The sequence below is a fragment of the Crocuta crocuta genome, unplaced genomic scaffold (assembly GCF_008692635.1).
Source record: "Crocuta crocuta isolate KB4526 unplaced genomic scaffold, BGI_CrCroc_1.0 scaffold108, whole genome shotgun sequence".
Taxonomy (NCBI): Eukaryota; Metazoa; Chordata; class Mammalia; order Carnivora; family Hyaenidae; genus Crocuta; species Crocuta crocuta.
The window spans coordinates 4,796,288-4,822,089 of NW_027532825.1; the positions used below are offsets into that span (position 1 = coordinate 4,796,288).

Consider the following 25,802-nt stretch of genomic DNA (forward strand, 5'->3'; position numbering starts at 1 on the left):
GAAGGAGAGAAAGAAGGGGTGAGAGAAGAGAGGAAGGGGAGGAGGGAGGGAAGGGAGGAGGGAGGGGAGGGGGGAGGGAGAGAAGTAGGAAGAATGTGGAGGTAGCTTCTACACACCGTAGCTATGAACAAGCCTTTCCCTAAATGGACGTTTTGCCTACAGATCCTGGCTGCATAACGACTAACAGAGCATTTATTTATTTTTGAGAGAGAGATAGAGACAGCGTGAGCAGGGGAGGGTCAGAGAGAGAGGGAGTCACAGACTGAAACAGGCTCCAGGCTCTGAGCTGTCAGCACAGAGCCCAACGTGGGGCTTGAACCCATGAATCACGAGATCATGACCTGAGCCGAAGCCGGACTCTTAACGCACTGAGCCACCCAGGTGCCCCTAACAGAGCATTTAAAAGCTAAGCGTCCACACGGAACATGAAGACCCCTCACAACTTTTTCCCCACGACGCCTAAATTCCTAAAACAGTCAAGCCAGGCGCTCCACAAAACCTCGCTCTACCTAACGGTAATGATCCCGGGCCCCCCACGTTATTAGTACAGATGAGAGGCCACGTCCACAAAGCTAGCTCTTCCTGCCACGTGCGTTTACCTGTGAGTATGCAAGTGTACGGATGCTGACCGTGAACGCTTGTTATTTTATCCCCAGGTGGGTTTGGTCCAAAAGGTGGGCCCTGCGAACAAGATGCCAGGCATCTGGTAAACCCCTGGAGAGCCCGGAGGTGGTCAGCCACAGATGCACACAGCAAGTCTGGGCTCCACGGGCCACGCCCCCACCTTACGACGCAAAGGAAACTGTTTTCGATAAATCTTCCCCCCGTGCTCATGTATAGCTGATGCCTTTCTTTCCTATTTCACTGAGAACATGAAAGCTAATAGGAAAGACCAAAAAGAAAAAGAAAAAAGAAACAAGAAATTATTTTCTTTTTCCTTTTTTAAACTTTTTAATGCCTTTTTTTTTTTTTTTTTTTGAGAGACAGAGATTGAGACACAGCGTGAGCAGGGGAGGGTCAGAGAGAGAGGGAGACACAGACTCTGAAACAGGCTCCAGGCTCTGAGCTGGCAGTCAGCACAGAGCCCGACGCGGGGCTCGAACCCACGAACCGCGAGATCATGACCTGAGCCACGCTGGCGCCCCTCTTTTTCCATTTCAAACGACCCAAACCAGTAACACAACTCTCAAAGGTGGTGCCTCTCTGAGTGCACAGGAAAATGGCGATTGCAAACTTCCCGACTATCCCGAGTGCTGGTTTGCGGGCACAGCAGCAGGCACCTTTCCCCGGAGCACAGATGCGACTTCATTCCATGCCATGCCAAAGCCATGCCAACGATTTCACTCTCCGTGTCTCCACGGGCAGGAAGAACCTTTCCCATTTCTGGCTGGCTTGTTCCAGGCAGGAAGTGTTAATGTGAAGCCCTAGGATAACCAAGTAAGCCGCTCCACTCATTCCATTTCAAAGATCCAAACCCCGAGTGCCACCCGAGTTGAGTGATTTATCCAAGGCCCTAGACACTGACTGGAAGGGAGAAGCATCTGGATTAGACCCGGCCAGGTCAGAGCTCCTACCCTTTCCGCTACAATGCTCTGCTCCCAGAAAATGGACATTCATGGTTCATTTAGTAAGTATTTAGTAAGCGACCGTTAGTGCCGGGCGCCGCGCTGGGTACGGCTGGTGTGCAGGGTGGGTGACGAAGACGCACGCACTCGCTCGCGGATCTCCATGTGTGGGCGGCGAGAGGCCACGCGGGACAAACCAGGAGAGGGTCATGAGGCGGGGTCCGTGTGCGGCATGAGGGGGAGGGGCAGAACCGAACTGGCACACGTCCAGCCTTCAAGAATGGCGGCAGGAGATCTCTGGCCCCAACGCAAGGGATTCGGCGAGTCCGCACCCTTCATGGGTGACGCTTAGGCTGTTCCCTGTCTGTGCACCTGCTCTGTTCAGAAGGACCCGGGGACAGCTGGTGGCTCAGGAAAGGCAGAGCACCGCCCACAAAGTCATGGGCGCATTTAGGGACCTTGACTCATTGTCAGCAAACCTATGTCCCAGGGCAGTGCTGCCATTGGTGAGCTGTGTGACTGGGGGTATAGAAGTCAGTCTCTGATCCTCACCCTTAGTACAGGAATAGTAGCAAGTTACAGTATGTGGGCGGGGCAGGTGGGGTGGCGTGCAGCTCAGTCAGTTGAATGTCCACCTTCAGCTCAGGTCATGATCTCACGGTTGGTAAGTTCGAGCCCCAAGTCGGGCTCTCTGCTGTCAGCCCAGAGCCTGCTTCGTCCTCTGTTCCCCTTTTGCTGCCTCTCCCAGGCTTGTGCTCTCTCAGAAATAAATAAAAACATTAAAAACAATGCATGCTAAATCTTGTTACGTTTTACCATCTTTTATGACCATCTTATTCCAGACAAAAGTCGTCACGGCCACTATCTACACTGATTCACACACACTTGGTCACTGCTTTTCTCCCGTCCCTAACCCAGTGATGTGCCTTCAGCCCCAGAATCTGTTCAGAAACACAGCCTGAAGTTCAAGCTCTGACATTCTTTCATTCTTTCTGGAATGAAAGAGGAGAGAAAGGAAAGGGCAGAGAGAGAGACAGAGACAGAGAGACAGAGAGAATCCCAAGCAGGCTACATGCTCAGCGCAGAGTCTGACACTGGGCTGGATCCCAGGACCCTGGGATCATGAGCTGAGCTGAAATTCAGAGTCAGAAGCTCAACCGACCGAGCCACCCAGGCGCCCCAGCCACCAACATTCTAAAAGTCACGATCTTTTCGTTCTCATGGTTCTGTAAGGTTTCTACTATTGTTTCTGACTCTGAGTGCTAACTGCAAACCACAAACCCTCAGCCTCTAGGACTATTCCTGACTCACGAAGACACAGGGCTCCAAGATTCCTCCCAGATTTTTCCTTTGCATCCCTGGATTCTCATCCCAAATCCACAGCACTTTCTATCGCTCGTAACGACGGAAAATCACAACTCGTCTGGGGCTCAGCTGACCTCCAGACCCCCAAGCGAGGCTTGCCCGGGGTTCGGCTCCCCCTGCGGCCAGTCCCTCCTGGAGGAAATGCCTCGTGCTGCACAGTACAGGAAACCACACCGAATGGTGGATGTCACCCAGCTCAGTCCCAAGTGACAGGAAAGCGTAACTGGGAGGCAGCGTGGGACTGGCAGGAGCCAGCAGCGATCGTGAGCCCGGCCTTCTGCACATCTCCTCCTCTGCCCAGCGTGGGGCCCTGGGCTCCCAAACAGAAGGAGGTCCACAGGGAAAGGCAAGGGCATCTCCAGGTGAGGAGCCAAGGCCAGCCAACCTCCAGCTACTGACAAGCGTTCAGACATCTAATGACTCCGGACTAAAGACATCAAAGCTCTCAATTCTAAAAATGCGGGTTTCCCCTAAAGAACGACAGGGACGCATGTGGCGAGCTATGGTCCGCACTGGCTTACGCTGTGTGGCACGATCAGAACCTGGAAATAACAAAAATGGACGTGTTCTCGTCACGTGCCCTCCCCCCCGCTTACCCATCCCTCGCCGCTAACGCAAGGGGGCAGATCGAATGTAGTTAGTTAAAAGCGCACTTGGCCATCTGAACGTACCTCTTCCAATGTGGCATCTGAGATCCCGAAGCCCATCAGGTGCAGCTCGGGAAGGTTCTGCTCCAGCGCCTGGAACAGCCCTTTGAAGCAGGCTCTATCTGCCTCCCTGGGAATGCCGTAGACCAGCTCGGCCCCGCTGCTGTCTTTGAGGAAGGCTTGTGGGACGTAGGTCTGGATCAGAGATGTGGCACGAGCGACGTGCTTCAGGTCATCGGCCTCCAGAGCAGAAGGCTGGCCGTCCCACAGAAGAAGGGAGAAAACGGCAAGGAACGTGAGTCCAAAAATACCAAATGTACCTCATCCGATGTCACGTCTGAAATTCCAACGCAAAGCAGCAAAATCGAGAAATGTCATTTAAGCCACAGGCATTTCGAGGACACACTGCACTTCTTTTTATTTATAATTTTTACATTTATTTTGAGAGAGAGAGAGAAAGAGAGGAGGAGGGAGAATCCCAAGCAGGCTCCACGCTGTCAGTGCAACACAGGGCTCGAACTCATGAACCATAAGATCATGAGCTGAGCAGAAACCAAGAGTTAGATGTTCAACCAACCGAGCCCCCCAGGTGCCCCTATACTTCTTCCTTTTTAAAAATAAATCTACGGTGGTAATTCCAGCGAGGTGAGACCCGCACGCCCACGTTGGCCATGGTCACCAGGACCATGAGGCAGGCCTGGAGAGGGCTCTACTCACGTGCGCCCCCTGCACCTGGGGACGATCTTAGCAACGGGACTACAGGATACAGGGCTGGGTCTTCTTTTTTTCTTTTCTTTTTTTTAGTGTTTATTTATTTTTGAAAGTGAGACGAGGCATGAGCAGGGGAGGGGCAGAGAGAGAGAGGGAGACACAGAATCTGAAGCAGGCTCCAGGCTCCAAGCTGTCAGCACAGAGCCTGACGCGGGGCTTGAACCCACGAACTGTGAGATCATGGCCTGTGCTGAAGTCAGATGCTTAACCGACTGAGCCCCCCAGGCGCCCCATAGGGCTGGGTCTTCTTAAAGGGGAGACAAGGGTCCAACCACGAAGGAAAGGAGGCACCTGGGGACAGCAAGCTACTTCACCTAAGTCAGAGAGGAAGCGGGAACCTTGACTCGGGGCCCACACCGCCTGCATCCCAGCTCCACAGCCACCTGTGCCCGGCCTCAGTCGACGGGACCTCTGAGGTGTGCCTTTTAATCTGCAGGACCCTCACTGCATGAATATAAAGCTTTAGCCCCCGAAATGGATAGTCACTTCTAGGATCTCCTGGGTGGCTCAGTGGGTTAAGCGTCCAAATTTGGCTCAGGTCATGATCTCACAGTTTGTGAGTTTGAGCCCCGCATGGGGCCCTGTGCTGACAGCTCAGAGCCTGGAGCCTGCCTCAGATTCTATGTCTCCCAGTCTCTCTCCCCCTCCCCTGCTCACTCTCTGTCTCTCTCTCGCTCTCCAAAATAAATACACATTAAAAAAATAAGAAAAAGACAAATACTTACAGAACTTCTGGGCCATGACACAGCCTGGCCAGACCCAGCCAAACCTGTTACCAATCAGGTGCTTGTGAGCCTCACCTGATGCTTCTACCAGTGCAAATGCACTGGGGTCACAGGAGCTAACTTCTCCGCTCAGCCCTGGGGGATTTCTTCTGGCATCTGGGCTGCCATACACAGAGGCTTCCGCTCAATTACCGACGCCTTCTCCAGTCCACCCATAACACGGTAAGCCCCTGTCCGGAGCCACCAGGAGATGCTACCTGCAGCTCAGTCCCTCTCTTCCCTGACCGCCAGAAGCCCACAGCAGCCCCCACCCTCCAGCTCCCGAGCCCGCCGCACGTACATGCACCGAGCCCCAAGGCCCCCATGCCTTCTTTCCTACTCCAGCAGCATACGGGCGAGGCTGGACTCAGAGTCAACATTCGGTAAGTTGGTTTGAGTCCAAAGTATAAGACGGTGGCACAGAACCTGCCTCCCATGCCCCACACAGGAAGGGCCCTCCTTCCGCCTACCTGGGTCACCGTGCTTCATACCTGCTTGGTGAGCGTCAGGCTGAGCCCCTGGCCGTAGGCCTCGGTCAGGCAGAAGGGGGGCCCGCAGCAGCGGAGCCGGCCGTGCTGGAGGAGGGCCACGCGGTCGCTGAGCGCCTCCGCCTCGTCCAGGTGGTGGGTCGTGAAGATGATCGTCCGACCTGCACCCCAAGACAGTGGCGTGGAGGCCGGCACCATGAAGGCCCCCAGGGCCCCGACACAGTTTAAGCCCATCACAAATTTTTTAATGTTATATTTTACTAATGTTTATTTCTTTTTGAGAGAGAGACACAGTGAGAGCAGGGGAGGAACAGAGAGAGAGAGAGAGGGAGATACAAAATCTGAAGCAGCTCCAGGTTCCCAGCTGTCAGCACAGAGCCCAACGCGGGGCTCGAACTCACAAACCATGAGATCATGACCTGAGCTGAAGTCTGACGCTCAACCGACTGAGCCACCCAGGCGCCCCTCTCTATGTATATCCTAAGCAGCAAATCCTAATCTCCCCCCGGGAGGTGGGGGCTCAGGTCAAGTCAGATGACTTTGTACTCAAAAGGGAAGAGAAAAAAGCAAAGTAGCGTTTCTGCAGACTCACAGTAACAAGACAGGTCACCCCGTCCCCACTGCTCACGTCCAGATTAGGGCGTTTCTCTACGAGACACCCAGGGCACTGCGCCCAGGCTGTCGGGGTCACAGAAAGAGTCCCAGGTGGGAGTATCTGCGCCTACCACGCCCTAACCTGGAAACCCGGGACTACACAGGTCCTACACGGAACCCTCAGCCCAGAGTCCCCGGCACCCCCGGGTCCCTGAGCCACCTCTGTAGCTGTGAGCAGACCCCACAGCCGTCTCTTTGTGCCCTGGTTTCCTCAACCCCACCTTACAGCTAGGACAGCTGCTCTAGTCACCTATGATTCCACAAGAGCACACAACTCGGAGGGGTTCAATTTCCTTTTGAGAGAGAGAGAGAGAGAGAGAGCGAGCACGGGTGGAGAAGGAGAAGAGGAGCAGAGAGAGAATCCCAAGCAGGCTCCATGCCCAGCACGGAGCCAGACACCGGGCTCAACCCACAACCTGGGATCACAGCCTGAGGCGAAATCGAGTCGGTCGCTCAACCGACGGAGCCCCCCCGGCGCCCCGAGATGAGTACAGTTTTGATTGGAATCCCACACAACACGCATCAATAACACCGTCACAAAGTCCGTCTGAGACGTGAGACTCAAAGGAAGCCATCCCAGGCACTGCAGAGACGGCGTGTCACAGAGGGATCTCTATCGGCTCTCGGGACAACGGTTTCTTCTGGAAAAGGTGACGTGTCCTTCCGGGGGCCGTCCCGGCTCCTCGCGGAAGCAGGCCTTCCTGCTCCTGCTCGAGGGTCCCTGGGAGACAGCACCCCCCTCCTACCTTCTCGGTACTTGAGGAGAATGTCCCAGATGCCGCGGCGGGAGCAGGGGTCCACCCCGCTGGTCGGCTCGTCCAGCACCACGGTCCCCGTCGCGCCGATGAAGGCGATGCCGATGGACAGCTTCCTCTTCATGCCTCCGGAGAGCAGGCGGGTGTGCTTGTGCCGATGCCGCGTCAAGCCCACGTCCCGCAGGGTTCTGAAACAAGAGCAGAGCCCTCACTCCTCCCCCTCAAGGCCTCACAGCTCTGCTTCGGACGGCACCCCATTAACGACGACAAACGAGGACATGGAGAAGGCCCAGAAGCCACCCGCACCCCCAGCCTCCGGGGAAATCACGCCCGATGGGCCCCGTGCGAGGCCTGCCCAGCAGGCCCCGCCAAGTACTGTCTTTGGAAAATACTCGTCTCCTCTCTGGACAAGGTGTCTCCTCATGTCACCCATCGCGGGGCCGGCATTTCCACCAGAGCATGGGCTGCGGGGGTCAGACGGAGCAAAGCGGAGGCCCAGCTCCATCGCACACCACAGGGTGGTCTGGGGAAGGCCTCAGAGTCGGGCCCCCCGACCCCCGTTGGTATCCACCCTCCCCCCTGACTCAGGAATCGGGAAGTTCCCGAGAAACGCCACAAGCAAAGTAGGAACTGTCAGGTCCATTCGTGGGAGAGTCAGCCATCGACTCCCTCCCTCAGGGCCCCAGATCCCGGATGCCCGGTGCAAGGGCAGCCTCCCCCTGTGAAGCTTCCCCTCCTTCTGTGGTCTCCTCTTTCCCTCTCTGCCGCGGCCCCCTGTTAGCTCGGCAGATACTCACCCCCCACACCTTCTTCCATTCTATTTGTTGTTCCCCAAGCCTGGCCCCCATCCCAAGGACCCCTCCCCGCTGAGCTGTGAGCATCCTTCTCACTCCCGCTTGCCAGCACGCAGTCGACAAGACGCTGGGTGCCAGAGCATCACAAGGTTTCCACACAGTTGAGTAAGAACCATCTGGTTCCAGAAAGTTCCAGAAGCCTAAGCAAAGAGACTTGGGTGAAACCCCAAGGACTTGCTTGCTGGATCCTTACATAAATGTGTCCTGTCCGTGTCACTATTTATAAACTTTCCATCCTGGGGGCGCCTGGGTGGCTTAGCTGGTTAAGCGTCAGACTTCGGCTCAGGTCATGATTTCACGGTTCATGGGTTCCAGCCCCACATCGGGCTCTGTGCTGACAGCTCAGAGCCTGGAGCCGGCTTCAGATTCTGTCTCTCTCGCTCTCTGACCCTCCCCTGCTCGCTCTCTCTCTCTCTCTCTCACAGAAATAAATAAAAACATTAAAAAATTTTTTATAAACTTTCCATCCTGGCCCAGAAAGAGCTCATGTATCTCCCCAGGGCAGGATACACTTTATGTTTAGAGCAAACGTCACAGAGCATTTTCCGCTGATAACTGTCATGACCCTCCATCACCAATTAGACATGGCCCACCCACATGGCCCCACCTGGGTGATTCCAATACAGCGGAGAAGGTGACTCTGTTAAACCCAACTCAGGCACATTGACCAGAGATCAATTGGCTCAGAAAACAAATAGAAAACAGAGCCAGTGAGATGTCAAGTGTCCCCAGGCAGGTCTTCTGAGGAACGTTTTTTCTGTTGAACCTCAAACCCCTCCATCATCTTGACCTGAACCTGATTCCCATGCACTCATAGCCAGTTGTACCCGGGACCTCATCGTTTCCGGAATCCATAGCCCTCTGGAGGTCGATGCCCCACATCCCCTCTGTCCACCATGTCCTTTTTCCCAGCTAGTCCCGGCCTCCATTGGTCACCCACCCCCACACCCTTCAGCTGCCCACTGTCCCCACGCACACGTGTGGCCCTCCCTCCCTCCAAAAGGGATGTCCCCTTGGGACACCTGGGTGCCTCCATCAGTTGAGTGTCATTGGCTCAGGTCATTATCCCAGGTTTGTGGGTTCAAGCCCCACATCAGGCTCTGTGCTAACGGTATGGAGCCTGCTTGAAATTCTTCATTTCTCTCTCTCTCTCTCTCTCTCTCTCTCCCCCCACCCCCCCCAAAATAAATAAATAAACATTAAACATTTTAACTGTAAAGTTCATGTGCTGTGCTCACCCTCCCACCGACCTTCAGGAGGAAGGTCACATTCCTAAATTGCTCAGGTCAAGGTCACCAGTGACCTCCACACCCAAAATCCACAGGTCGCCCCTCAGCCTTGGTTGGACCCGACTCTCAACAGCATCTGAAGCACTTGCCACCCCCGTCCTTAGTGCACTTGTCTTCTCCCCAACCTGTCTCTCCATCTCGTCCCCTGGCTGGTCCTGCTCACTCGTCCACTGTCTCCACACTGTGCCCACTGTCACCTGCCCAGCATCCGGTCCTTTGCCCTCCCTTGTCTGCCTGCACGCAGGACCTTGACGACCTCATCACCCTCCAATACCTGGAGCCCCACGGTGCACCCCGGAACTCCAAGGGCCAATGGAACCCCATAGCGACATCTCCCCGACTGAAGTCCCGATAAAGTTCCTCTTCCGACGTGTGGTTTAATGGGCGCATGCCCACTGAGGCTCGTTCCACCGGGTTCAGACTCCACCTGCCCCCCCCAACCTGAATACGGGCATCAGAGAAGGAGCAGGTCTCCAGAGGGGTTTGATGTGCCCCCTAAACACGGCCACCGTGGTCCGGTTGACGTCGGCCCAGGCACTGACCCTCCCAGATGTGGGGAAGTGGAGGCATGAGGGACCATCCGCCTCCAGAGACGCAGCACGCAGACGTTGTCCGAATGGCGTTCAATGCGTCCATCAGGGTAACGGCGGCTCGGANCCCTGCATGCACTGCCGTCACATCCCCTCAGGCCCTGGAATCTCCTAACGGGCGTCTGAGATGCAACACCAGAAACGTGCCCGTGAACCCCCTTCCCCCACAGCAAACGTCTGCTCCCCAGAGACCTGCACCCCAGACTGTGCAGCGCAGCGGCCAGCCCAAGGGAGACGCAGAAAGGTCCCTGCATCCAAGCCCCGGGTCCAGTGTGGCTTCCCCGGCCCTGAGCCTCAGCCCCCTCCCTGACTCCGGGAAAGACCGCATAGCAAGCTGCCCGCGTGCGGCCACAGCACTGCCCGGCACAGAAGGTGATGCACATGGGGCCGCCGTGGCTCTGGTGTCAGACACGTCCGGCCCCTCCAACGCACGCCTCCGAGACACACTCATGCCTTCTCTACCCCGTTCCCACATCCGCCCTCTCCCTTCCCAGGAACAAGGCCACATTCCACCTGCCTGAGCAGAGGCCGGGCGTGTCGTGACTTTCCCCTCCTCTCTCACCTCACATTTGCTCAGAACCCCTCCTGCCATCTCACCGCCCGTGACCTCTGCTGGCTTCATCTGCTCTCCTGGCCCCAACTCCCCTCCTGAACTAGGCCAGCTGGCCTCGTCCCGCTCTTGATTTCAGCTCAAGTCCTGATCTTGCGGTTCATGAGATCGAGCCCTGCATTGGGCTCTGCACTGACCATGTAGACCCTGCTTGGGATTCTCTCTCTCTCTCTCTCTCTGCCCCTCCCCCACTCTCTCTCGCTCTCTCCCAAAATAAATAAATAAACTTTAGTTTCCACGCAGCTGCTGTCCGGGCTCCCACCTGACACACCGCTCTGATTTCCAGCCAGGGACCTCTGGTGCCTCTCGCCGTTCTCTGGTCCATGGAGACTCTCCTCTGCCTCACAGGCCCACCCGGCTCTCCCCCTTCCCACCATGCCCCGGGGGCGTGTTCTCCACCCTGGGGCTTCGCTGTCACCACCACCACCTGAAAATGCATTCAGCCTTTCCTGGACTCATCCCCTCCCCACCTTGAACATCCAGCTGGTCCACACAGCCTGCTCCTTCCGACTCTGTACAGACTTCAGATCTGGGATGTCCTCTTCCTGCCCCACCGGCTTGGCCACCCCTCGGACTGTCACAGCCTCTAGCTCAAAGTGGCCTCTGTCCCCGGGCTGCCCCAGGGCTGTGCTCCCTGCCCCAGGGCCACAGGACAGGCCTTCCCGGGTGCCCTCCCCTGGCCGTGCGCACCTGCTTGCGTGAAGGAGTCCGACCCCCTTTGGCAGTACCATCTAGGCCCCTGGAGCCAGTTCTCAGCCCACCCTCCATTCTTTCACTTCAGGACACCCACCTGGCCCGGCGCTCCAGACACAAACCTTCCACGCTCCCATGTGGGCTCGCCTATCTCCAAGGCCAAGTCCAGTTCAGAGTCTCCCCTGAGAAGCCCCTGGGATTCCCAGGACTGGTGGCTGTGACCTGGCTCCACAGTTAAGGATGTTTGCTAGCTTTCCTCTCCTCACAAGGAAAGACACCAAAGGTATTTTTAAAGCATCTCTTTGTCCCCCCGTCACCACCAAAGACAGGGCTGTGCTAACCTATCGACTTGCTGGTGCAGCTCCTTCCGGGACCAGTGCGGCGCCTTAATGGAAGCGAAGAGGACCAGGTGCTCCAGGACGGTGAGGTTGTCAAACAGCACGTCCCGCTGCGGACACACCCCGAGCTCCCTCCGGATGGCAGACAGGTCTGTCTGCAGGCTCTTGCCGTTGATGGTGATGGTGCCGGAAGTGGGCAGGTGGAGCCCCGTCAGCATGGATCTGCCGGAGAGAACAAATCAGCAGAGGACCCGGGAGCCCGCGGCCCAGAGGGGTGTGGGGCGACCATCCCCGGACCTGCTCTGGACACAGTCATTTACGAGCCGGGAGGAGCTCAGCGGACACTGGCCGGCTGAACCTTGGAGAAGTGGGCTTCTGGTCATGTTTACACGCCCCTAAACATGCTGATCACAACGTTCTAGAAGCACGTAGGCCAAAGGTGATAAATCCCACTTTGTTTTCCAGACGTGGAAACTGGCCAAAGGGATGTGTATTTACTCAAGTCCCCGTGAGTAGAAACAAGCCAAGAGCACACAAGCCCGGACGCTCAGCGCTATGGCCGGGACTCCTGGCTTCTCTCGGGTGCATGTCCACATCACATCAGGACTTTCGCCTGCTGCTTTATCTCAGGAAGCTTATTATTGAGATTTTAGACTGGTTTTACGTTTCTAAGAAATGATACAGGGGTGCCTGGGTGGTGCAGTCGGCTAAGCGCCTGACTCCTAAGCTCAGCTCGGGTCATGATCACACGGTTTGTGAGTTCGCGCCCCATGTTGGGCTCTGTGCTGAAAGCTAGGAACCTGCTCGGAATTCTCTCTCCCTCCTCTCTCTGCCCCTCCCCTGCACGCTCTTGCAAAATAAATAAATAAACTTAAAAAAAAGAAAAGAAAAGAAAAAAGGTTACTCCCAAAGCACAATGTGGAACGCTGGTTTTCTGAGTCATTCTCCGCAGAATGCCTACTTTTCCACTCTGAAAACCCTACAAGAGTGCTCAGTGGGCTCTCCGGCTCCATTTCACAAAATAGGAAAACTTTCCTTTGTTTCTCTCGATTTTTGTTTGAGATGTCTGAAGCCTTCTACATGTTTGCCAAGTTTCTTAAGAAGTTCAAAGCAAATAATACTTTTATGTTTAACTAAGCTCATGTTAGTAGTACAAAAACGGAACCGAGAGAAATGGGCTTATCCTGGGAGGAGTTTGACCACGTTGGGGCTTTTACCCGGAAGAGCCCTGTTTCTGTAGACAGCTCAAGGCTACTGCGTGAACCCTACACTTTTGAGCACCTTTTTCCTATGGGATCGCATGATTTGATTCTTTAATCAAACCTGGAGCCAGGGGCCCCTGGGTGGCTCAGCTGGTTAAGCATCCAACTTCGGCTCAGGTCATGATCTCACGGCTCGTGGGTTCAAGCCCCAGGTCAGGCTCTGTGCTGACAGCTCGGAGCCTGGTGCCCACTTCGGATTCTGTGTCTCCCTCCCTCTCTGCTCCTCCTCTGCTCACGTTCTGTCTCTCTGTCTCTCTCTCTCAAAAATAAATAAATAAATATTTAAACATTAAAAAAAAAAATCCTGGAGCCATTGGACCCCAAAGCAAACACCAAGCCTTCACAGAAAAAGCCCAAACACAAAAAGCAGAACATGACCAAAGAAATACTCAGGTGGCTAAAACATTTACATCGTTTCAAATTTCATCTTCCCATAGCGAGGGGTAGCGACGGGAAGATGGAAGGAGTCGTACGGCGCAGGCCGCTGAAGACCAAAGTAAAACCACAGTCAATGCGTTATTTGTAGGGAATAAAGGAATGAGCGGTAAAACCCCGTCTCCCCCCAGCCACGGGCGGCTGCTGCGGACCCCCCACGGAACTGCCCCCGTCCAGAGGGCACAGAGGCTCTGTCTCAAATCCAAAAGGAAGAAAAAAAATCTAAGCCTCATAAACGGACATGTTTTAGAATCAAGCCCGCGTCTGACGAGGGTGAAAGGACACGCACATGACCGTGGTTTTCCCGGCACTGTTGGTCCCCAGCAGAGCAGTGATCTGGCCTCTGTGGAAGGTGAGGGTCAGGTCGCGGACGGCCGCCTTGTGGGGCTCATATTCCTTGGTCACAGACACCAGGGCGACGCCTGGGGGGCCCCTTGCTGGCCTCCCCTCCCCGTTCTGTAGCGAGGACCCTGAGAAGAAGAGGCAGAGTCAGCCTGGAGCACTCCCGGGGGTGCTCACACTCACCAGTCCAGTCGTCTGCCGCGGATTCGAGTCAGAGCCCCGTGCAGCACACACGGCAACTCGAACCTCACCAGAACCGCGAAGCCAGTTACATACGGTGGCGATTAAGTGAAATGGCTGACGACGAACGTTTGTGCCCTTATGTTACCCAGCTCGTAGGAAGAGAAATGAACACGCACGCATGCAACGTGTACATATTCAGAGGGACGGTCACAGGCAGGTTACGCACCAGTGTCCACGAATGACGGTCTCCTGAGAAGGTGAGAGCCAGTAACTGTGGGGTGTGTTCCAAGTTTCCTACAAGATTCTTATTGGACTTATGTGGTCAGAAAAAAAGATTACAGGGGTGCCTGGGTGGCTCAGTCAGGTAAGTGTTCGACGTCAGCTCAGGTCATGATCTCGTGGTTTATGGGTTCAAGCCCTGCGTCGGGCTCTGTGCTGACAGCTCAGAGCCTGGAGCCTGCTTCGGATTCTGTGTCTCCCTCTCTCTCTGCCCCTCCCCCACTCAGGCTCTCTCTCTCTCAAAAATAAATATTAAAATATTTTTTAAAAGATTACCTTACAATGTTGGCTTGTGGCATAAAATGATCGTGATGGGAACCTGCATATCTACAGACAGCCCCTGAAGTTGTGCTTCTGTGGAACGGCCGTAAGAGAAGCCCAGGCGGACAGGGGTTCTTGTGCCCCTGGCTCTTGGGAAGCACGCTCCTTGCTTGAATGGAGCAGTGATGGTGCCCCTCACAGGGCCATGACGAACAAGCTAGCATGTGTGAGATGCTTGGCAATTTCGACAGCGCACTGCCCCTGGAGGCTGTCCACCTTTGCCTTGTTTCCCACAGAAATTTGTGTTAGAACTGAAGCTTTGTAAAATGAGCAAATCAGAGAACTCTAGATGCTGGAGAGGATGTGGAGAAACGGGCACCCTCCTCCACTGCTGGTGGGAATGTAAACTGGTGCAGCCCCTCTGGAAAACAGTGTGGAGGCTCCTCAAAAAATGAACAATAGAACTCCCCTAGGACCCAGCAATAGCACTGCTAGGAATTTACCCAAGGGATACAGNTTAAATATGTAGATATATCTAAAAAAATTTTATCCAACCTGTGGTTGGACTTTTAGGTCGTTTCCAGTTTGGGACTATTATGAATAAAGCTGATATGACATAAGCATTTGGCGGGGGATATATACCTAAGAGTTCAATTTCTATGTTACAGGGTATGCATATGTGAACATGTGTAAATTTTTTACTAATGCTGAACATTAGTAAATTTTTCCAAGTGCTTTTCCAAAAAAAAAAAAAGAACTGAAGCTTTGTTTTGCAGACAGAGAATGCAGGCACAAATGCACCCAGTGCAGAGGGGCTACAAACTGCAGAGACACATCAAGACTTGGGGGCTCTGGCCCCCAACGCAAACATCATCAAGGGATTCTTTCTTGTGACGTTGCCCCGAGCTGTGTTTCTGAGCCCGAGGCCGACCCCCAAAAGCTAACGAAGGCGCACAAACTTCCGGAGGCTCGACTGGGATGGAAAACAAACAAAACAGACCAGAAGGAAAGATGCACGTCTAATACTGCAACTCTTTACACACCTTTATTGTCCAAGTTGTCACTGGAGAAGGACCCATTAGAAGCAGGAGCACGTGGTCTTTTTGCCACGAAACCGCACAAGTTCCTCCAATATGATGCAGTGAAGGGAAAATACCACGGTTTCCTCAATCCGAAAGTTCCTAAAAAACAAGGCACAATTAAAGTCAGGTTTTTCTACTTGGAAGATTCTGGAAGAGATTGTCATAACTAATTACTATAAAATGTTATTCCACATTAACATTTTAAATGCACACCCCATAGAGGACACGGTAACAACAAGGGGGTTAGGGTATTAGCTATGCGGGGAGCCTGGACTGCCCCTCCCCAGCCTGACGGCCAGCTGCTGGGCCCCTGCACCGCCACCTCCCCCAGGAAGCCCTCTGAGCAGGCATTCAGTGAACAGGCAGGTATTCATTAAAGATAAAAGTAAAGACACACAACTGGTAAATACTGCCCAGAGTAAACCCCGCCCCAGCCCCACTGCCCTTCTGTCCAGCTGTCACTCCTCCATAATCTTTGATGTTTCCATAGTTCCCAGGCACGAATTCACAGCATGAAAAGCATTAATCCATTAAAACATCCACAAAGAATATATATTGCTAGCATTTCCACAGGAAACGTCGCCATTCTTCAGACATATGCTCCAAATTCATCGCAGCCCACTTAATAGCCACTTGGCCTTCATTATGCATTGAAATGAAAGTGGATTTAATTATTAACGCCTCTCAATTTTCCTTAACACATCCATTCCAGCTGAAGTTCAATGTGTGCTCGGAATCCTGCAAGTCACTGAAGAGATAAAAGGCCTACGCGGGCAGTTTTTCACACTTTGACCCTCCAGCCAAGGACAGGCGTGTGACCGTCACCCCCATCTACCCCGAAGATTCAAAGACACGGTGGCAAAGGAGGACAGGGAAGTGAAGGCGGGTGGGGAGAGCTGGTCATCTGGTCTAGCGGCCACCATCTGCTATGCTGTGAGCTGTGTCCCCCAAAATTCACGTTGAAATCGTAACCCCCATAAACTCAGAACAGGGCTGTACCTGGGGGAAGGCTTTCAAGAGATAGTTTGGATTTGGTGAGGTCGTGGGGTGTCCCTACAGGCAGGGATTAGAGCACAGACAGGGAGCGAGGGCAGATCAACAGGACACGGGAAGAAGAGGGGCCTCAGCCTCCAGGGTGCGACACAATGCATTTCTCACGTGCAGTCCATGTGCTCGCGTCCACCCTAGAAATCAGACACAGGATGCTCTCCAAGACCCAGCGAACTAGTAACTACTCCTAACCAGCAAGCAGACGGGCGGCTCCCGGTTAATTGCCTCCTGTTCCCACCCTCTCTGTCCAGCACTGGCCAGGGTCTCCACCTGCATTCATTCCTGTGACCACCCGATATGGGGGTGCTGTTATCACCCCTCACTCCCCCGAGGGACAGGGGGCCCAGCAAGCCTTGTTGGAGGACACAGGCCACTGAGCTGCAGTGGGTGCACACCTCCCTGAACTAGGGCCGGCAGCTAGAATATGCAAACGGGTCAGGAGAGGTGATTCACCTCCGGCACCCCAGTGTCTTCAGCTGCCTTAATGGGGATACAAGGAGCCCCACAAACGTGCGTGAGCGAGAAGTTTGCAGAAATGAAAGGAGAGAATGAGCCAGCAGATGCAGCCACGATTCTGCCAGGGCCGGGGACTGCCTTGCCCCAACCCCACCAGGCCCCCCCACCAAGAGGCGGTCTTCTGCTGAGCGACCTCACTCCCGGCAACCGTGGGCCACTGCCCTTGACAGCGTGAGTGGGCTCCACCTGCTGGCAGGGCGGAGAACGGAGGATCCAAACGCCTTGGGGTGTCAGAGTCCACATTAGCAGAGGTGAAGGGGCGCCTAGACGCCCGGAGGGGAGATTCAGGGACACCGAACGGTCTCCATGAGTCTCAGTGACACCTGATCTCGGGTCGAGGCTGCAGAGACCGGAAGGATGGGAGACCCCGCAGGGGCCTTTCAGAGTTAGAAATGACAGGTCGCAACATAAAGACGAGAAACAAATTGAATATTAATGGTTGATTTGCTAATTAAACTATCCCAGCTCTAATCTGTTTGCACTTTTAAAGTCCTGTTAATTAATCTATTAGTGTAAATGGATGGGGGGAGGGCAAGCGGTCCCCTGCACTCCCCCTCCACTCGCCCATGCAAACGTGTTTTGTTTCATGGGCATGCCAAGAGCGCGTGCGCCCTGCTCACATCGCCATATGGAATCGGGCATATTAATCAAGGAAAAGGCCCCGCGTTCCCACGGAACTTTCCCCTCCAGGGGAGCCGCTTGCTGGCTGGCACAGGCCTGGAAACTCATTAGCGCTGCCCCCCAAAACCGACAGTGACAAAAGCAGAAGTCAATGAAACTAGACAGATTGAGGACATCAAATATAACTGGAGGCACATAAAGAAGACTTTATGGAATGCAGCGACTTTGGAAGGACCAGAGGTGCGTGAGGGGCTTGTGCACAGGAGCAGAGGCCTGCGGGGGACCTTGAACTCGGACCCTTACAGGGCCTCCCGCTCAGACACCAGGGTGAATGCTGGGGTCCACACCTGCTCACTTGACAGAAAAGAGGGGCGAAGAAGGTGGAGAGGAACACGGACACTCCCCACACGCCCTGCGTAGGGGGTCTCCCGACCCACCCGGGACTTCCCAACTGTGCATCTCAACACAGGAGACTCTCGAGGAGGCATTCTGGAAACGTGGGAAGCGGTACTTTGGGTTGGCACAGGGCATGGGGGTTTGAAATGGTAGGTTTTTATCATATTCAGGCCCGGGGCGGCCAGCAGATCAGGAGACAGGTGCCTTGTGAAGACAGTGTGCATCTCAGACCCCAGGAGCAGGGAGCACACGGCGGCCACGCGGGGAAGCACCAGGAGACAGAGGCGGAAGGGACATGTGGGCACGAGCCTTTGCTGTGGTTGTTTGTGGAAGAACACCTGAGGCAGGGGGAGCAGGCGGAGGTTTGGTATTTAAATAATTTCAACAGACTCTGGGGCACAGAGGCTGCCCCCGAGGTGCTTGGTCCCCCGCCCCAGGGTGATGATGGCCGGGGACAGGATGGCCTACAGAGGAGTGGGGACTCTGGATGGCTGGTTTGCCTATGAAAAGTGAGCTCATGAGCAAATGAATCCTCTACTGTCTCTCAGAATCGGCTAGCCCTTGGGGGACAGTCCCTCCAGGGTCAGTGAGGCTCTAAGATATCAGAGCATCAGATATACAGAACACCAAAAGGCATGATTAACAAATGGGGGTGGCACTAATGGGCCTTAGTGGGCAGGCAACCAGGCTGGTGGGGGTCCTACAAAGGGCAGGATGACCCAGCCCAACACAGAACTGCCCTTGACCTGCATTCCAGGAGGCTCGTCCCCAGATAGCCAGTCAAGCCTAGGACAATATAAACCCAAACTCTCTGTGCAGTTTTAATACACGTTGGATTTTCCAGGAATGCAAACACCTTGCAAACCACTGAAAGATGACGGTCTGATGCAGAAGTCCTCAGTGTTTCAGAAAACCCCACCAGCCAGGATATGCCAACTCAGCATTTTTGCAAACTCGACGCAGCACAACTGTACCAGCTCAGAGAGCTCATAACACACAAATTCGGGACAGATGACTGGAGACCACTTTTCCCAAACATAGAACCAAATATTTTCAAATTAGCAGGGGTTTATGAAATGCACTACATCTAATTAATTCAGGGTTTTTTTGTTTTTTTTTTTAAACTATGTCATGATAATGGGCATCTGGGTGGCTGAGTCGATAAGTGTCCAACTGAGGCTCAGGTCATGATCTCACAGTTTGTGGTTCGAGCCCCAAGTCAGGCTCTGTGCTGACAGCTCGGAGTCTGGAGCCTGTTTCAGATTCTGTGTCTCCCTCTCTCTCTGCCCCTCCCTGAGTTGTGCTCTGTCTCTCTCTCTCTCTCTCTCTTTCAAAATCAAACATTAAAAAAACTTTTTTAACTATGTCATTCTCTACATTAAGTTGTACAGCAAAATAATAAGAAGCATATTTTGTATAAAAATTACACACTGAAGTGATTAATACAGAGGCCTCCTTCTATTTTCGATCTTTTTCTGATGCTGTTTGCAATTCTCCATCCCTTGGCTCTCTGAAATCCGTCTTGCGTTACTGTTCCTGAGACCGATCCACACTCCATCCTGTCATCTACGAAAGGATATGATTGACCGAAGTCTTCAAAACACTGGGGACCAAATGTAGGCACTGGTAACAGGTGATGGGAGACATATCCTTGGTTATACTTTAAAATTACACGCCCTGTGTTTTAACATGAGAAGTTATCGGACCCCACACTTTTCCTCCTTTAACTAAAACTATTCCCATCCTTCCTTATCATATACAAATAATTCCGATTTGGTCTGAATTACCATAATATTAGTTTTTATTCCAGTGTGTACACTTATCTCCGTCACATTTTTCCTTTGCTTCCGGTGGCACATGGCTTCGTTCGATCATTTTCCTTCCCTTAAGTCCAAATTTATTCCGTGAAAAGTAGGTAAAGGCATCTGAGTACCTTACTCTGTGTTCTAATAAAGTCACGTGCAAGCATTGAGAATGTATATATTATTTTCTTACAAATTCCTTTCTTTTTATTTCTTTTGCATTGTAGTTAGGCCATCACATTAATTTTTTGAATCAGTAGGTAATCAGGCCTTATTATCTGTGAATTCCATTTCAAGAAAGCAAAGTATTACAAAATATTGGTCTTAAAAACAATACATCAGGGGTGCCTGGGTGGTCCCGTTGGTTAAGAGACTGACTTCAGCTCAGGTCACAATCTTGCAGTCTGCGAGTTCAAGCCCCGCGTCAGGCTCTGTGCTGACAGTTCGGAGCCTGGAGCCTGCTTCAGATTCTGTGTCTCCCTCTCTCTCTGCCCCTCCCCTGCTCACTCTCTGTCTCTCTCTATATATATCAAAATTAAATAAACATTAAAAAAAAAAGTACACTGGGGCAAAGAGCCCCTTGAAGTCGCAATCCCACTTAATGAATCTCAGATCCTAGCAGTCTTTTCTGGCAATTTCAGTTTTTGTTCTTACTGGTGGATTTTATCAAAGTTAAAAATAAATACTGTAAATTGTACATCAAATGCATTATTACAATGTAAGGTAAGCAGTGTCATTTAAGGATATGTAAGTTGCCGTATAAGGCAATTTAATTTCATGAGTGAAAAAAAAAAAGAAAAGAAAGAAAGAAAGAAAAATTCATGGTCATCTCTGGCCAATTCAATGTCTTTTTTATTTTTAAATCTGCGAGACTGATCTTAGAGTTTTGAGCTTTTATTCTAGAATGAAATCTGGTCTTTCCTCCTAACTATCCAGTACCTAAACTCAGCGGTACTACCTCAAAGACCGATATGAAAACCCAGCCCTCGAAATCTCTAAGCAAAATGTACAGATGGGGGCTTGAACTTCTAAAGCGGTTTCCAGACCTTTCTGCCTGTACTTTCCATGCAAGTGGCAGAATCCGGTCTGGCTGGGATCCTAGCTCCCTGGAGGCCACAGAGCACGCTGCACGACCTGACCAAAGAGTGGAGATGGGCCCGGGACAAGGTGGACGTCAGAGAGCCTAAGAAGGTCACAGATCCTTGTCCCGGTTAGATGTGTCCGGGGGAGCTGGCTGTGAGACAAGCAGATGTTACCCGTGTAAGAGCAGAAATTCCCCCACGAGACACTGTAGGAAGGCAGGTATGGGCGTCAGGAAATGACGGGCACATATACTGACCTTCCCCTAAAGAAAGGCACAGGAGCCTGGGCGAGCTCACAGGGTGGTCCTCATGGCCAAGGTGCTTCCAAATGATACCCAATTTGCAGTGTCTCCTGGCCCCCCGGGAAGACATCTTCTCCTATCCCTCTGAGCTCCATGTTGACCTCATTTAGTGTTTAGAAAAGATAAAAGAGTCGTGAAAACTAGCAGCTTGGCTGATAGCTCTTGGTTGACTCACACAACAAGGATGGGACACTCACCCCTGGGCAGTTCCCACCTTCACCTGCTGAACAGACCAATTACTACAATGAAATTGAATCAGTAATCCCAAAACTCCCAACCAACAAAAGCCCGGGACCATATGGCTTCACAGGTGAATTCTATCAAATGTCGTTTTGGGGTTTTTTGAGAGAGAGAGAGCGCGCGCGCAAGGGAAGAGGGGCAAAGAGAGAGGGAAAGACGGAATCCTAAGCAGGCTCCATCTTCAGCACAGGGCTCGATGCAGGACTCAAATTCAAGAACCCAGAGATAATGATCTGAGCCAAAATCAAGGGTAGGATGCTTAACCGACTGAGCCGCCCAGGCGCCCCTCGACCAAACATTTCAGTAAGAGTTAACCACTATTCTTCTTAAACTATTCCAAAAAATGAAAGAGGAAGGAAAACATCCAAATTCATTCTCCAAGGCCAGCATTACCCTGATACCAGACCCAGAGAAAGACACTACAGAAAAAGAGAACTGCATGCCAATAAACCTGATGAACATCGATGCAGGAGTCCTCAGTAAAATATTCACAAACTGCATTCAACGACACTAGAAAAACCATGCACCACAATCCCCTGGGCTGCAAGGATGGTTCACATGAGGCACCACATTAACAAGAGATAGGATAAAAATCATAAGGCCATCACAACAGATGAAGGAAAAGCATTTGACAAAATACAACATCTAGTCATAATAAAAACTCTGAGCAAAGTGGGTTTAGAGGGAACATACCTCCACATAATAAAGGACACGTATGAAAAACCCACAGCGAACATCGTCTTTCATGGAGAAAAACTAAGAGCTTTTCCTTCATGAAAGGGAACAAGAGAAGGATGTCCACTCTCACTACTTTTATTCAACATGGTGCTAGAAGTCCGAGCCACAGCAATCAGACAAGAAAAGGAAATAAAAGGCATCCAAATTGGCAAGGAAGAAGTCAAACTTTCACTGTTGGCAGATAAGATGATACTCTATACAAAAACTCAGAAGACTCTACCAGAAACAAAACAAAACAAAACAAACAAACAAACAAAACTATCAGCACTGGTAAATAAATTCAGTAAAGTCACAGGATACAAAATATACAGAAATGTGTTGCATTTCTATACACTAATAATGAAGTAGCAAAAAAGAAATTAAGAAAACACTCCGATTTACAATTGCACCAAAAATAATAAAATACATAGTAAACTTAATCAAGGATGTGAAAGACAGATACTCTGAAAACCATAAAACATCCATGAAAGAAATTTGAAAGAACAAATGGAAAGATATTCCATGCCCATGGATTGGAAGAACTAATATTGCTAAAATGTCTATACCACTCAATGCAATTTCAGATTTAATGCAGTCTCTATGAAAACAGTGGCAAAATTTTTCACAGAGCTGGAACAAATAATCTTAGAATATGTATGGAGCCACAAAAGACCTCAAATGGCCAAAGCAACCTTGGGAAAAAAAAAAAAAAAGAACAAAGCTGGAGGTACAACAATCCCAGATTTCAAGATACACTACAAAGGTGTGGTGATCAAAAAAGTATGTTAATGGCAAAGAAATAGACACATAGATCAATGGAATAGAATACAAAACCCAGACATAAACCCAAAATTATATGGTCAATTAACTTCAATAAAGTGGGAAAGACTATCCTACTTGGAATATGAGAAAATGGGATATGGGATATGAGTGTTGTCTGTCCAGTAATATGCATAAAAATGAACCTGGACCACTTTCTTACACCATACACAAAAGTAAATGCCAAATGAATGAAAGACCTAAATGTGAGACCTGAAGCCATAATAATCCTTGAGGAGAGCACAGGCAGTAACTTCTCTGACATTGGCCGCAGCAACTTCTTTCTAGATAGGTCTCCTGAGGCAAGGGAAACAAAAGCAAAACTAAACTCTTGGGACTATATCAAAATAAAAAGCTTCTGCACAGCAAACAAAACTAAAAGGCAACCTACAGAATGGAAGAAGATATTTGCAAATGATATGTCCAAAAAAAAAAAAGCCTTGGTACCCAAAACAGAACTTCTATAACTCAACACACAATAAACAAATAATCCAACTAAAAAATGGGCAGAAGGGGCGCTTGAGGGATTCCATCAGTTAAGCGTCCAACTTTGGCTCAGGTCATGATCTCACGGTTCAGGAGTATAAATCAGAGCCTGGAACCTGCTTCGGATTCTGTCTCTCCCCCTCGCTCTGCCCCTCTCTGGCTCTCATTCTGTCTGTCTTTTCTTAATGGGCAGAAGACACAGACATTTCTCCAAAGAAATGCAGATGGTCAACAGGCACATGAAAAGATGCTCAACATCACTTAAGCAGCGATGCAAATAGAAACCACAATGAGGTATCATCTCACACCAGTCAGAACGGCTAGTATCAAAAAGACAAGAAATAGAGTGTTGGTACAGATGTGGGGAACAAAAAGAACCATCCTGTACTGTTGGTGGGAATGTAAACTGGTACAGCCACTGTGGAAAATACTATGAGAGTTCCTCAAAATACTAGAAATAGAATTACCCACATGATCCGGTAATTCCACTACTGGTTATTTGCACCTCAAAAAATAGGAAAACACCAACTTGAAAAGATACATGCACCCCTATGATTATAGCAGCATTTTTTAATTAAAAAATTTTAATGTTTATTTTTGAGAGAGAGAGAGAGAGAAACAGAGCACGAGCGGAGGAAGGTCAGAGAGAGAGGGAGACACAGAATCCAAAGCAGGCTCCAGGCTCCGAGCTGTCAGCACAGAGCCCTATGTGGGGCTCCAGCTCATCAATTGTGAGATCATGCCCTGAGCCAAAGTCAGGTGCTTAACCGACTGAGCCCCCCCAGGCACCCCACAGTACATTTACAAAAGCCAAACTATGGACACAGCCCTAGTATCCATCAGCTGATGAATGGATAAAGGGTATGTGGTATTTGTACACAGTGGAATATTACTCAACCATAAAAAGAATGAAACCTTGCCCTGTGCAAAGACATGGATGTAATCAGAGAACAGAACACTAAGTGAAATAAACCCAGTCAGGGATAGATAAATACCAAATTATTTCACTCATAAGCAGAATACAAGAAACAAACAAACAAACAAACAAAGAGACACAAATCAAAGCACTAGACTCTTAACCACAGAGAACACACTGATGGTCACCGGAGGGGAGGTGGGCGGGGGAAACAGGGGATGGGGGTGAAGGGTGCACCTGTCGTGATGAGCACCAGGTGACGTATGGACGTGCTGAGTCACTGTATTGTCTACCGGAAACTAATAGAACACTGTGTGTTAACTATACTGGAATGAAAATTTAAAAATTTTTTTAACTGAATATTGTTATATTTTATCCCTTATTTCACAGACAGTTTGGTACACAGCAGCCAATGATCTACTGTATCCCACATCCACGTATATTCCTGCAAAACATAATGCAATAGATGTGTAACTAGCTCACAGAAGTCCGTATTATAAATGTAAAGTTGATTCGTAATCAAACCACTATCCTAGATAGAAATTGTAGGTTTGCCAGAATTTTGCTTTCAAAGATAATGTGCCAGGAACATCTGTGCGCACATCTGTTTTGAGTTTATTTGGCCATTTCTCTGAATCTCTGCGGCAAAGAGAATAAACGCTTTTTGTACAGATTTTAAGTAAACTCTGCACCCCACATGGGGCTCGAACTCACAACCCTGAGGTCCTGAGTTGCATAATTAAATTATTTCCCTTTCCCATAAATTAAACACCTGCGCAGAAAAAAAAAAAACAAAACAAGCCCCTATTCCTCCCCAAGTCATTACCGTTTTTAGCAGTCAGAGAAGGAGAAAACGGTCTTCTTTGTCTGTGCAACCCTATGTCTGTGCGACATTAAACTATTTTATGTTTATCAAGTATAAACTTTTCTTTTTATAACGGTTTGTTCAAGTCGTTTTCTCATATTCGCCTTTCTAAAATTTGACTTGAGAATTTTAACATTTTCTTTCATGTATTGATTAGTTTTTATACACTCGTCCAGTATCCTTTCATTTTGTTTGTGTGGAAATGTTAAAATACTGATTTCCATTCTTATAATGGAAACTTGATTTTTAGTTATTTCTGTCTCTGGCATTATGCTTATAAAGGCCTTCGCTGTCTTTAAAATCAGACTTTTGTTTAAATTGTTTTAATGTTTTAATATTTTTGAGAAAGACAGAGAGTAAGCAGGGGAGGGGCAGAGAGAGAAGGAGACACAGAATCTGAAACAGGCTCCAGGCTCTGAGCTGTCAGCACAGAGCCCGACGCGGGGCTTGAACCCACAAAACGTGAGATCATGATCTGAGCTGAAGTCGGACACTTAACCAACTGAGCCACCCACGCACCCCTAAAATCAAACTTCTCTTTTAAGAAAGTCATAATTTTCTTATTTCCTCATTATTTTAATCATATTTATTTCTGATGAATTTATGAATGAGTCTAGCTTGCATCTTTCTCGTGGATTAAAAATGTGAACTTTATCACAAATTGAACTATGATTGACAGTGAGTTGGTTACCAAACTTTCTAATCTGTTCCATTGCTCTGTTATTACGTGAGTACTCCACAATTTTATTTTGTTATTTTTTAA

General features: G+C 50.6%; 1 protein-coding gene across 1 annotated transcript in view; it reads right to left on the bottom strand.

The window, feature by feature from the left end:
- Window positions 1-25,802, bottom strand: part of ABCA13 (ATP binding cassette subfamily A member 13) — a 329,169-nt gene that overhangs the window by 160,498 nt on the left and 142,869 nt on the right. The window contains exons 37-42 of the mRNA XM_077781120.1: window positions 15,189-15,326; window positions 13,370-13,550; window positions 11,387-11,605; window positions 7,001-7,197; window positions 5,604-5,761; window positions 3,602-3,832 (exon numbers count right to left, since the gene is read on the bottom strand). Of these exons, the coding sequence (XP_077637246.1) occupies window positions 3,602-3,832; window positions 5,604-5,761; window positions 7,001-7,197; window positions 11,387-11,605; window positions 13,370-13,550; window positions 15,189-15,326 (1,124 nt within the window). The remainder of the gene's footprint in view (window positions 1-3,601; window positions 3,833-5,603; window positions 5,762-7,000; window positions 7,198-11,386; window positions 11,606-13,369; window positions 13,551-15,188; window positions 15,327-25,802) is intronic.